The sequence below is a fragment of the Ochotona princeps genome, chromosome 9, assembly GCF_030435755.1.
Source record: "Ochotona princeps isolate mOchPri1 chromosome 9, mOchPri1.hap1, whole genome shotgun sequence".
Taxonomy (NCBI): Eukaryota; Metazoa; Chordata; class Mammalia; order Lagomorpha; family Ochotonidae; genus Ochotona; species Ochotona princeps.
This window is the reverse complement of record NC_080840.1, coordinates 41319850-41333019: the sequence shown is the minus strand read 5'-3', so window position 1 is coordinate 41333019 and position 13170 is coordinate 41319850. Positions and strand designations below refer to the sequence as shown.

The window sequence follows — 13170 nt, the reverse complement described above, 5'->3', positions numbered from 1 at the left end:
TAACTCCAAGGTATTTTTATTCCTCTGCCTAGTAGAGTGCCTGGTAATTTTTGAGAAAGTTCATGGTAATGTGTTATGAAATAATTGCCTCTGGATTTCGGTTGTTTTTGGTACCAATATAAGCTTATTTTTTTAAATTCCGTTTTTCATGAGCTTAAACTCATTTGCATGAGTTTTTTTAAAATTTATTTTTATTTGAAAGATAGATGGACACATTTTCCATATGTTGATTCATTCTACAAATGCCTGCAGTAGCTAGTGTTGGGCTAGGACAAAACTTGGAACCCAGAACTGAATCCCAGCCTCTTTCGTGAGTGTCATACACCCTGGTATTTGAGCTGTCTTAGCTAGTTCCCAGAAACTGGAATCTGAAGCGGAGCAGGGAATCTCACAGGTGCATAGGTGTAGGTTGCAAATGCCCTAAGCAGCATCCTAATCACCCTTCCAAACGACAGACTTAACTTTGATTGCTTCATGGGCCCACTAGCTGAGGAGGAAGAGGGACAGGGAGAGAGGGAGAAGGCATGGGAGTAGGAAGGGAGATCTGTGGAGCCTCTCTCCACTCACTGGTTCACCTTTAAAATGGCTGCAGTAGCTGTGATTTGGCTAGGCAAAAGCTAGGAGCCCGCAATACCATCTTGGTCTCTCACATGAACGGCAGGGAGCCAAGTGATTGAACTGTGTTCCACTGTTCTCCCAGGAACTTTAGGAAGCTGGATCAGAAACATACCAGGCAGAGCTTGATGGGGCAGCATGCTGGTGTTATAGGCCATGGCTTATAATCAGCATTACCTGACTGAAACACCCTCAGATACACTCTAATTATTAGATGAGTAATAATGAATGAATTTCATTTTGAAGGGCAGAAATTGTTTGGGGATTCTGCCTTTCATCTCCCCGTACATGGAGGTTAATTCTAAGTTTTGAATATATTAGAGTAGTTAACATTAAGGCTGGAATGACTGAGTTAGTGATAATCATCGTGGCAACAATCTCAAGAGTATATTGTACATTAGTCTCTAGTTCATAAATTGGTTACATAGCTTCTTGTGGATCTGAATGATTTTTGGTACTTTTTTCCATAAATGGGATGAAAATCCTGCCATTTTTCACTATCCCTTTTCCCCTCATTTGTAGCTGATTATATGCCAGGAGGATATGAAGAAGTAAAGGTTCAAGTTTTGTTTTGTTTTCATCTGTATGAGAATTCATACTAATTTATATAGTTAATTAAGAGCTCTGAAAATTCAGAGGAGGGAAAGAGAATAATGTGTGGGCCTTTGGTGAGTCAGAAGGATGCTTATAGAGACCATAGGGGTTTTTAAGAATGAGCCAAATTGATATAAGCAGAGATGGAGTGGGAGATAATTTTACCTGGCAGGAATATGTAAAGTAAAAGTGTATTATAAAGTCTTTGGGGGTAGAATTTAAATAAAATATGAATTGCCGCCATCTTTTAGGCTTTTTAGATATCAGTAATGTCTGGAAGAAGAAGCCTGGCATCCATTGCTATCCTCATCTATTCTGTAAATTTATCATTATGTTGCAGTATTCAGACCTAGGTAGCTCTTGTTCCAAACTCAGTCTAGCCTCTGTCAAAGTTGGGAAATTAACTCACTTAGAAAGTGGGACAGTCAGATAATGAAATTAAGTAAACCTGACTTGGTAGCAAGCTAGAAGAAGTGTTTGCCGGATTAGAAGACGCAGGGCTTCTGGGGCCATTTGTTGGACCCTTGAGTCTGTAGTAACACACTGGAGCAGATCCTTCAGGGCAGCAGCCTGGCTTGTATCTGGTGGTTGTATCTGGCAGGAAGGTTCTGAAAGGTATAATCAAAATAGAGATGTAACAACAGAGGGGAGTTTGTAAGGTCTAAAGTAAAGGTTATGTTGTTGGAAGATGAGATTCTGTCGTACAGAGGAGAATGGATAGGATTTGGTCAGAAGTAACCGGTCTGGGAAAGCAGGAGTATACTTATTTGATTGAACCTTGTGGAAATGTAATGTTGCATTTGAGGTAGCAGTAGGATCTCTAATTGATAATGTTAATGCTAGCTCTAGGCTCTGGACAGAAATCTGGTTGAATTACAGTACCTGATACTTGATTTACCCTTTAATTCCATGTATGTATTGTCTAAAAATTCCCACAAACAACCCCCGTGAAATAGGTAACTTTTTTTTTTTTTTTTTTTTTTTGTAATTAACAAGCTTTTTTGCACCAAGACAAAGATCGCAAAGACTGGGTGGCAAGAGTTCAATGTAGGTCTATTGATTCCAAATCCGATGGTATTGTTACAGACCTCTTCTCTAATATTCCACATAGGGATGAAAATTGGAGGGAAAAATATCTGTGACTGATTATATAGGAAGGGTTATGGGGTGTGGCAGAGTTCCTTTGGTACGTCAGATTGGTCCCTGAAATGGGAAACTTGGATTTAATCTTTGTTTTACCCTGGGGTAAGACCAATTCTTTTTTTTTTTTTTTTTTAATTTTTTAAAAATTTGTTCCTTTTAAGACCAACTCTTAACATAAGCAGCCAGCTTAGGTTCTTCATTTCTTTCTAGTGCATGGAATGTCATCATTTTTTTTTAATTGGAGATTTTTGGTTTTGATTATCAACTACAAATGTGATTCTTAGGGAAACCAGAGATGGTGAAGATATGGGCACCCAGGGGTAGTTAGTGTTGAAAAGTTTTTTGTAGACTTTAAAGTGATTGTGCTTAGAAACAGATCTCTCTGATTTAGTTGTAAAATAAAGTAAGCTTGGGCCCGGCGGCGTGGTCTAGCGGCTAAAGTCCTCTCCTTGAAAGCCCCGGGATCCCATATGGGTGCCGGTTCTAATCCCGGCAGCTCCACTTCTCATCCAGCTCCCTGCTTGTGGCCTGGGAAAGCAGGAGAGGACGGCCCAAAACTTTGGGACCCTGCACCCGCGTGGGAGACCTGGAAGAGGTTCCTGGTCCCGGCATCGGATCGGTGTGCATCGGTCCGTTGCGGCTCACTTGGGGAGTGAAACATCGGATGGAAGATCTTCCTCTCTGTCTCTCCTCCTCTCTGTATATCCGGCTTTTCAGTAATAATAAAAAATCTAAAAAAAAAAAAAAATAATAAAGTAAGCTGGATATATTGTGTACATTGCTTTTCTTACTGGAATGATATATTACTAAACAATATTTATAGATATAAATGCGTATTTTCAGTTTAAATCATAGTCACGTTATAGTTACATCATAATGTATTTAACAGACCACAGTGGGTAGTCATTATGTATTAATAGTGATGGCATAATGCAGATCATTCAGTGTGTACCTTTGTACACTTGTCTCATTATTCTTCTAGTGCATGAGCAGAGGCTGAATTACTGATTGGCACATTAAAATATTGGTATTTATTGTCTGTTTAATTTTCCCTAAAATTCAAACCAATTTATGTTGTCAGAAATGTGCCAGTGGGCTCACTGTTCTTTAACCAAGAGTTATACTCTGGAGGGTAAAAAAAAAAGGGGGGGATTCTTGTTGACATTTTTAGTTCTTGCTTCCAAAGGAACTCCAAATAGTTTACTTTTCATCTGGTTACAAATAGCTTCTTGTGGGCCCAGCGGCGTGGCCTAGTGGCCAAAGTCCTTGCCTTGAATGCGTCGGGATCCCATGTGGGCGCCGGTTCTAATACCAGCAGCTCCACTTCCCATCCAGCTCCCTGCTTGTGGCCTGGGAAAGAAGTCGAGGACGGCCCAATGCCTTGGGACACTGCAACCACGTGGGAGACCCAGAAGAGGCTCCTGGCTCCTAGCTTAGGATCGGTGCAGCACCGGCCGTTGCACTCACTTGGGGAGTGAATCATCGAATGGAAGATCTTCCTTTCTGTCTCTCCCCCTCTCTGTATATCTGACTTTGTAATAAAATAAAATAAAAATAAAATAGCTACTTGTTATGAGGCCGTTGTTTGTCAAAATTGCAATTTTGCTATAATATGTGTGTATGTATATAAGAAAAAACATGTTTGAATCTGTTCTATTTACTTTATTAATTCCTTAAAATACATCACAGTCCCATAATGCTTACTTTTAGTTTATGCTATATGTGATGTGTTTTGGTAATCTTTCCCGCATGTCATATAAAAGAAATTAAGGAAAAGTGGAGTTAAAAAATAATGCAAGCCTGGTGTGGTAGCCTAGTGGCACAAGTTCTTGCCTTGAGCACTGGGTTTCCATATGGGTGTTGGTTCTAATCCCAGCAGCTCCGCTTCGCATCCAACTCCCTGCTTGTGGCCTGGGAAAGTAGTGCAGGACGGCCTAAAGCCATGGGAAACCTGGAGGAGGTTCCCGGCTCCTGGCTTCAAATCAGCGCAGCTCTGTCCATGTGACTACTTGGAATGAATCAACAGATGGAAGATCCTTCCTCTCTGTCTCTCCTCCTCTGTATCTCTGACTTTCCAATAAAAAAAATAATAAATAAATCTTCTTTAAAAATGCAAGGTTGGTTGGTTTTAGCATAGCAGTTAAGGTGCTGGTTGTGACACTCATATCCTGCCTGGTTGTGGTTCCTGACACTAATTTCATGTTCATGTGCTCTCAGGGTAGCAGTGATGGTGGCAGCCCGCTTAGTTTAATTGGGTTCCTGCCCCCACCTGGGAGGTTGAGCATTCCTGAAGCTCCGGGTTATGTCCTTAGTCTAGCCCCAGTCAGTATGGGCATTTTGGAGTCAGCCAATGGATGAGAGCTCTATCTTTGTCCCTTTACCTTTCAAATAAGAAAACTCTTTTTTTTTAATTCTGTGATTTTTCTTGTAAAGATTTATTTATTCTTATTACAAAGTCAGATATACACAGAGGAGGAGAGATAGAGAGGAAGATCTTCCGTCCAGTGATTCACTCCCCAAGTGAGCTCAACGGCCGGTGCTGCGCCGATCCAAAGCCAGGAGCCAGGAACTTTCTTCCGGGTCTCCCATATAGGTGCAGGGTCCCAAGGCATTGGGCCATCCTCGACTGCTTTCCCAGACCACAAGCAGGGAGCTGGATGGGAAGTGGAGCTGCTGGGATTAGAACCGGCGTCCTGTATGGGATTCCGGTGTTCAAGGAGAGGACCTTAGTCAGTAGGCCACGCCACTGGACCCTAATTCATCTTGTACGTGTTAGATAGCAATTACTGTCTTCAGGGAACAAAACCAAATGTAGTGTTTAGACGGAGGATAGGATCAGGTAGCAATCTTAAGAAACTGCCGGTTTTTGAGTTCTTTACTTACTGCTTTAAGTGTAGAATTGGTTTGCTGACTTGTGCAGTATAGATACACTTTAGTGTTTTAAAAATCTAAGCCAATTTTTATATGAAATGATCATCACCTCAAATTGTAGGAATCCTTGATTTTTTAAAGATCATCCAGGGTCCACCACCATGGCATAGTCAGCTATGCCTCAGCCTGCAGAGCCAGCATCCCATGTGGACAGTGGTTTGTGTCCTGGCTGTTCCACTTTGATCCCACTCCCTGCCTATGGCCTGGGGAAGCAGTGGAAGTTTGGCTCCATCCAGTTCTTGGGCCCATGTAGCCTTGTGGGAGACCAGAAAAAAAGCTACTTGCTTTTGGCTCCTGGCTTCAGATAGGCTAAGTTCCTGCCGTTGGTGGCTATTTGGGGAGTGAACCAGGAGATAGAAATCTTTCTGTCTGTTTCTCTCTTTCTCTGTAATTCTGCCTTTCAAATAAAACTAAAGTGAATCTTAAAGTATACAGTTGGTCCCCTATATCCTTGGTTTCCACATTGGGTGTATTTAATGAACTACTGATGGAATCCTGCAGACTACACTTTATGCCTTAAATAATACAGTCTAACAACTGTATGTACGTCATGTACGTTAGGTATTTTAGGTATGTAGAGATGGTTTAAGTTTAGAGAAGGATATTCGGGGTTAGTATGTGGGTAGTGTAGATGCAGATTTTACACCATTTTATCCCAGATTTTGGTTTGGGCGGAGATGGGGGATGTGGCTCCTGGGATCAGTCCTCCATGTATGCTCAAGGAGGATTGTACCTAAAATACGACTAGGCTTATGTAAGAGTTATGAGGTAAATTTTAATTCGTTTGACAACAATTGACTTCTATGTCATACCTTGTAGTTTCTCTTCTCTGCCTTACACTTGTTCAATTGTAGCAGCAGTTGCGTGTGTGTGTGTGACTCCAGTGTGTGTCCTCGGCAGCAGGAAGCAGCTCTGGGAGTCAGTAGGTAAGGGTGCAAAGGGAAGGCCCCTCTCAATATTTTATCTTGAGCCTTGTTCTTGGTTGCCCTATGTTCTTCATGCATCTCTTTACCTATGAGAATTTCAGTATACCCATTCACAGAGAAATTGCCTGCATTGCATGGCCAGGTGTGGAAGAATTTCCAGTTTCTGCTGCTTGCCCTGAATCACCTTTAGTTTTTAGTCCAAGAAAATATTGTCCCATGACCTATATAAAGTGATCATATACAGTGGTGAAGGTAATGGGAGGGAAAAAAGTATTTTTTAAAAGGTCTGCGAATTGCCCATTCATAGGATTAATGCTTATTATGAGTGAGGGATCTTAATATTGCATAAAATATACTGTTTTTTTTCTTCTTTAATCCAGTCAATATAACTGATTGTGCTACTTTCCTGCTGTGAGGCTTTGAGACAGAGCTGAGCTCTGAACCGCAGTTTGTCATTGGAATTCTCTTTTCTCAGAGTAGAAATTGAGAATATCATGCAATTAATGGCTTTTGTGTTTCCAATCAGCAAAAGCTGTTGCAATGCTGACAATATCTTCATTTTTACAAAGGATATACAGTGAAATATCAATGTACTTAGAATTTTGTTTTTATTTAAAACCAGTGCTTTGGAGTGTTTTCTTTTTTGAAGTAGTTATTTAGTGTAAATATGAAAATTTTATGTGGCTCATTATGATTAATCTCAATGAAAGCAGTTTTATTATGTATTTGGTTCTCTGGTACTGTTTACATTAAACGAATGTAGTGAACTGACTTGTTCAAGCTCCTCAGATTTTTATTTGGTAAGACTCTGCCTTTAACTAACTTGAGTAATTTCTACATTTGTCTCTTACCTGCAGATTGAAACAGCAATAATGTTAATGTCCCAAACATTGTGAAAAAATGAAGTAATACATATAAAAGTACTTCATAGGTGGCATTAATAAATTGCTCATGTGTTAAAGATTTTTGATTTATCTTATGTACCACAAACTTCAGGATGTGTGATATGAATAAGAGCATTTGTGGCCCTAAAAGCCACAAACCTGACGTTTTCTTGTAGATAACAAATAATTTTGACTCATGTGGAAATGATGCCTCATCTTACTGTGTAGATTTTTTTTCTCTGTTCTTGGGTAAGCCTCTGATAATAAGTTAATGAGATGTAGAAATTGATTCGGAAGGGAGCCTCTGATTAGCGTTGCCATCCTTAAACAGCTGTTAAAAGTTGGGTGAAAGCATGGGATATCTTTTTGGGAATAGGTAAGGAGTTGCTTCTCAAAATAATAGTTTAGCTGAAAGATAAACATCTGGCACTTACATAAAATCTGATTGGTCAGTAAAGTTGGGTACCCGTCTTGGGCATTATGTTGGGCGATAATATCTATAGCCTTGCTTAATATTTTTTCTTTCCTTTTGTTTTGTAAAGATCCATTTGTTTATTTGAAAAAGGTATAGCAACAGACATGAGAGTGACTGAAACCAGCAAGTAGCTGTAGCGGTCCAGGCTGAGCCAGGACTTTCATCTAGCTCCCCTGTATGGGTGGGAGCTGAAATACTGGGGCTATCTTTATTTTCTCAGACCATTAGCAGAGTGTTGGATTAGCAGAACAGCCAGGACACCAGGGCCCTGTGGGATGCTGGTGTTTTAGGTGTCAGCTTTACTTGCTTCGCACAATGACAGCCCTAAACCTTGCTTAGTCTCTCTCTCTCTCATACATATTATGACAGCGTTGTCATTTTTGCTGCTATTGAGGTTTGTTCGGTGTCTAGTATACTACTTGGAACATAGTAGATAATCTAGGAATGAGTAATGTTTAATAACCAAAGATGGTTTGTAACTATAAAAGTTGAAATATTATTGTCAAGCAAGGCTGTAGTGACCTTGCTGATGGAGTACATTTCCAGAGGAGTATGAATTGGTAAAAGAAGGAGGTTTGTAGTATATTGTCATGGCCCTAAAATATTTAAAAGTTTAACTCAATAGTTCAGAAAACTTAAGTTACAGAAATATATATTTTTTAAAGATTTATTCATTTTATTACAGCCAGATATACACAGAGGAGGAGAGACAGAGAGGAAGATCTTTCGTCCGATGATTCACTCCCCAAGTGAGCCGCAATGGGCCGGTGCTGCGCCGATCCGAAGCTGGGAACCAGAAACCTCTTCCAGGTCTCCCACGCGGGTGCAGTGTTCCAGTGCATTGGGCCGTCCTCGACTGCTTTCCCAGGCCACAAGCAGGGAGCTGGATGAGAAGTGGAGCTGCCGGGATTAGAACCGGCGCCCATATGGGATCCCGGGGCGTTCAAGGCAAGGACTTTAGCCGCTAGGCCACGCTGCCGGGCCCCAGAAATATTTTTATACAAAAGAAATTTTTAAAAATCTGTAAGGTCACATGGTTATTAATATATTCACAAGTCAGAATGCCTTTTAGTCAATATTGTGAAGCCTTTGTTGTACCATAGAAAATGCCTAAGTTAATGAAGCCTTTGAGCCAGCATATACTTAATACTGGTGTAGTATGAGTCCCTTGAAGTTTTGAGTGTAATATCATCCCCAAAGGAGTTACCAGGGACTTTGCTTATTGTTACTCTGTAAGATGTGTTTGTTATTGAATGATTCTGTTTCTTTAATTTCTCAGTCACTTTTCTTCTTTCATGAAAATATTTTGATACTAATAATAGGATACTAATAGGAAATCTATTTTAGTCTATGTTAGGTAGAACTGTAGTACCTGTTGAGCTGAACAGTGGGGTAGTGGTTTTTTTTTTTTTTTTATTACAAATTCAGATATACAGAGAGGAGGAGAGACAGAGAGGAAGATCCTCCATCCGATGTTTCACTCCCCAAGTGAGCACAACGGCCGGTGCTGTGCAGATCCAAAGCCAGGAGCCAGGAACCTCTTCCGGGTCTCCCTCACAGGTGCAGGGTTCCAAAGCTTTGGGCTGTCCTCGACTACTTTCCCAGGCCACAAGCAGGGAGCTGGATGAGAAGTAGAGCTGCCGGGATTAGAACCGGCGCCCATATGGGATCCCGGGGCTTTCAAGGCGAGGACTTTAGCCGCTAGGCCACACCACCAGGCCTGGGATAGTGTTTTTCAAGTGTCTGTGTCACCCCCCAAGTGGCTGCAATTGCTGGAGCTGTGCCGGTCTGAAGCCAGGAGCCTTTCATTTAATAAAACATTCAGAATAGTTTGCTGAGTTATAGTAAATTCTCACAGGCTAGTTGCTGCTGTGAAAATCATTGTCATCACGCATTTTAAGCTGCAGAATAACATGATCAGCAAATTTAGAAAAAAAAAAATGTGGGAAGAAGGCAGAGGATGGTGTCCTAGCAGTTGAGGAAATACAGAACAGGTTGAGAGGTTTTATAGAGGAAGGACATTGAGACTCTGATGTAAGGTAGGAGCAATATGAATAGGGCCAGGGGGTAATAAATATGTAAATGATTTGCTGATGCTTGTCTTCTGAGAGGTTTAGAATAAAGTGGAAGATGGGATGCATGTAGATTCTATTATCAAGAAATGATAAGTAAGAGGATTTAAGAGGAGGATTTAAGAAGAGCAGAGAAAATAAGGAATTCAATTTCAGAAAAACACATCGGGGCCTGGCGCAATGGCTTAGTGGCTAAGTCCTCGCCTTCCAAGTGCTGGGGTCTCATATGGGTGCCAATTTGTGTTCTGCCTGCTCCACTTCTTCAGCTCCTTCCTTGCGGCTTGGAAAAGCAGTGGAGGATGGCCCAAAGTGTTGGGACCCTGCATCTGCTTGGGATACCTTGAAGAAGCTCAGCTCCAGTTTTTCTGGCTACTTGGGGAGTGAACCAGTGGATGGAAGATCTTTGTGTCTGTTATCTCCTTAAATGTAATCTGGCTTTCCAAGAAGAATAAGTAGATATTTTTTTAAAATATGTTGAAGAACAGAATAGAGAAAAACAGTTTGGATTTATTGTGTTTGGAAAGAGATGGATTGATGATTCAGGAGAGATTTGATCCAGATGTAGGAGTCAGTAGTTAAGAGGGTTGTTGTAGGTTAGGAAGTTGGTAAGCTAAGGTAAGTAGGGAGGTGACTGTCTTGCCAGGCACTATGCTGCTACATATATATTTGTTAAAATTTTCTTTTCTTTAATTATAGAGAGAAGGAGATAAAGAGATAGTGAGTTCTTCCATCCACTGGTTCACACCCATATTGGCTGCAGCATCCAGAGCTGGGCTGGTCCAAAACTGGGAGCAAGGAGCTTCTTCTGGGCCTCCCACATAGGTACATGGATCCAGGGTCTTGGATCGTCCTCTGCTCCTTTCCCAAGCTATTAGCAGTGAGCTGGGCTGGATATGGAGCAGCCAGGACTAGAATTGGTGCCCATATGGGATTCCAGTGCTGCAGACAAGAATTACCTGGCATACTACCATTCTGGCCCCTACATGAAATTTTTTGTTTTGCAGTCTCATAACACCTCAAACTTGGTTGATTGCAACATGCAACACAAATGTATTATTTCAAAGATTGTAGGCATGACTTGTGAAAGTTTTTGCTGAGAAGTTTTTCCACAGCATTATAGCCAACGGGTTGGCTAGGCCTGCAGTCTTAGAGTCTAAGGCTAAGCCAGGGAAGAATCTACTTCCAGGGTCATGAAATTTTGTTCAAACATAGTTCCTTGAGGATAATGAGATTGAAGTCCCCCAGCTTGTTGCTGACTATTGACAAAAGGCCGCCTACTGTTTCTTGCCAAATGGATCTAGCCATGTGGTTGTTTATTGGTTCCAAGCTGGGAAGGAGAAAAAAAAGCTGTAAAGTACAAGTTATCCATCACTTATATAATACTCACTTTCCTGTTTTTTATAGACTAGAACAAGTAGATTACAGTCCCTACGTAAATCTTGGAGGGGAGGGTATTACAGTAGAATGTGGATACCAGGAAATGGAGTATGCCATCGTAGAGGTTTGTCCACAGGTGGTACTTTAATTATTGAAATAATAAGCTAACTTACCTATTCAGTGTAATATATAAAATAGAGTTGCCATTAATGGGGCCAGACAAAATGAGGCTATCTGACTTCCCAGTCTGGGTTCTTACATTTTCAGGACTGGAAAATGGCTGCACAATTAATTAGAGTCCATTAGTGATTTTTTTTGAAGTCTTAATGGAGTCATGGTGTCAAGTCACACAGTTGTGTTTTCAGTAGATGTACATGTGGCAGAAGGGTCTGAGAGTACTCTCAGATGTGATAATTGCTAAAGGACAAATAGTGATAGTATGTGATTGTTACATATTGACTTACTTGTTCTGTAGTAATCCAGAAATTTTTCTTCTGCAGTTCTCTTACTTTAACCGTGAATACCATTCAGTTGCTAACTTCAAGCAAAGCAAACACAAACCAGTTTTAATTGGCTGTTTAAGGAAAAGTGGTAGTCCTTATCACAGTGCCTGACGGTAAGTGATGGGTCTTCTTTTTCTAATATATATTTTGTCAAATGCATGTAAAGTAATCTTTTGGGATTTCAAATTTAGGGTCATTGCTTCCTTTTTTCTTTGTTGATCTATTCAGTGTAGTGCTTCTATGGAAAGAACAGGAGCTTCACGCACGTCTGCCCCATAGGTGCAGGGGCTCAAGGACTTGGATCATCCTTGTGCTGAGACAAATTAGCGGGGAACTGGATTGGAGATGGAGCAACCAGTATTGAAACCTGTGGACATATGGGATGCTGACACTGCAGATGACTTTAATGAGTGTGCCACAGCATCAGCCCTTGAGTTGTTGGGATTTTTTAAAAGACTTATTTTTATTTGGAAAGCAGAGTTAGAGAAAAGGAATTAAATTTTTTGCTTGTTTAAATAATATGTAGTAGGTCTGTATTGTATATTTTTTAGGTTTATTTTATTACTTGAAAGGGAGAGAGGCAGAGAAATATTCCATCTACTGGTTTAACCCTCCAAATGGCTGCAGAAGCCAGGGTTGGACCAGACCAGAGCTAGGAGCCAGGATCTTCTTTCAGGTTGCCCATGTGAGTGGAGAGGTCCGAGGTCTTGGTCAGTTTTCTTTTGCTTTCTCAGGTGTGTGAACAGGGAGCTAACTGGAAGTTAGAACAGTGAGCATTTGAACTGTAACTCAGGATGCCAGGGATGCCAGTGTGTCTGGCAGTGGCTTTACCCACCGTACCACAGTGCTGGCCCCTTGTGTTGTGTCTAAATGAGTTTTGCATGTTTGTAAAATTGATCATTTTTTTGACTTTTTTTTTTTAGTAACCGTATCAGAGGGTGAGATATTCGCTCACAGAATTCAGAGAGACATCATGAAGTTATATGTGTTTCTGGTTAACACTGGAACTACTCTAACATTTGACACTGAACTTACTGTGCAAACGTGAGTTGTTTTATACTTTTTCTCCAAATTTTATGTTTTGTATATATTTTAAGAATTTGTATTTTGGTTTTGAGAGATTGTATTTTATGGCCAGGTTTAAATTAAAGTTACATTTTTTATATGTGTGTGCGTGTGTGTGTATGTAGATGTAATTTACATATATATATATGTATATATATATATATATATACACAATTTACAGTAAAGCAATCTTCCTCAAAAGAAACCGGTTTTGAACTGAGGTTGTCCTGTTATGTACCTGTAACCAGTTGCTATTCCAGATTTCATAGGATGTTATTAAAATATTGCTGCGTAGCAATAGAATAAGATTAAGATATTTTCTATTTTGGTGATTTGTTTTTATTCGTTTACACGAATGAAGGCAGTGGGTTTGAGAATGAATTCAGTAGTTTTAGCTAAATTACTTGAATTCAAATGCCTATCACTGTCCATCTTCACAGAGATTTCACATATTTGGTAAAGGAATCTGCTTTTTAATGTTTTGCAAGATTTTAACAGACAAGTAAAGCTTACTAGGGAATTGTATTGTATATATGGTAATGTGCACCAGAGTAAACTTTGTTTGTCTTTTTTAACATTGAACTT

At 40.3% G+C, this 13170-nt stretch overlaps 1 protein-coding gene across 2 annotated transcripts in view; it reads left to right on the top strand.

Moving 5' to 3' along the window:
- The window catches only part of RB1CC1 (RB1 inducible coiled-coil 1), a 69680-nt gene that overhangs the window by 6579 nt on the left and 49931 nt on the right, over positions 1 to 13170 (top strand). For both annotated transcript variants that reach the window (XM_058668627.1, XM_058668626.1), the window contains exons 2-3: positions 11518 to 11633; positions 12444 to 12564. In XM_058668627.1, coding sequence (XP_058524610.1) covers positions 12494 to 12564 — 71 coding nt within the window. In that variant the 5' untranslated portion in view covers positions 11518 to 11633; positions 12444 to 12493. The remainder of the gene's footprint in view (positions 1 to 11517; positions 11634 to 12443; positions 12565 to 13170) is intronic.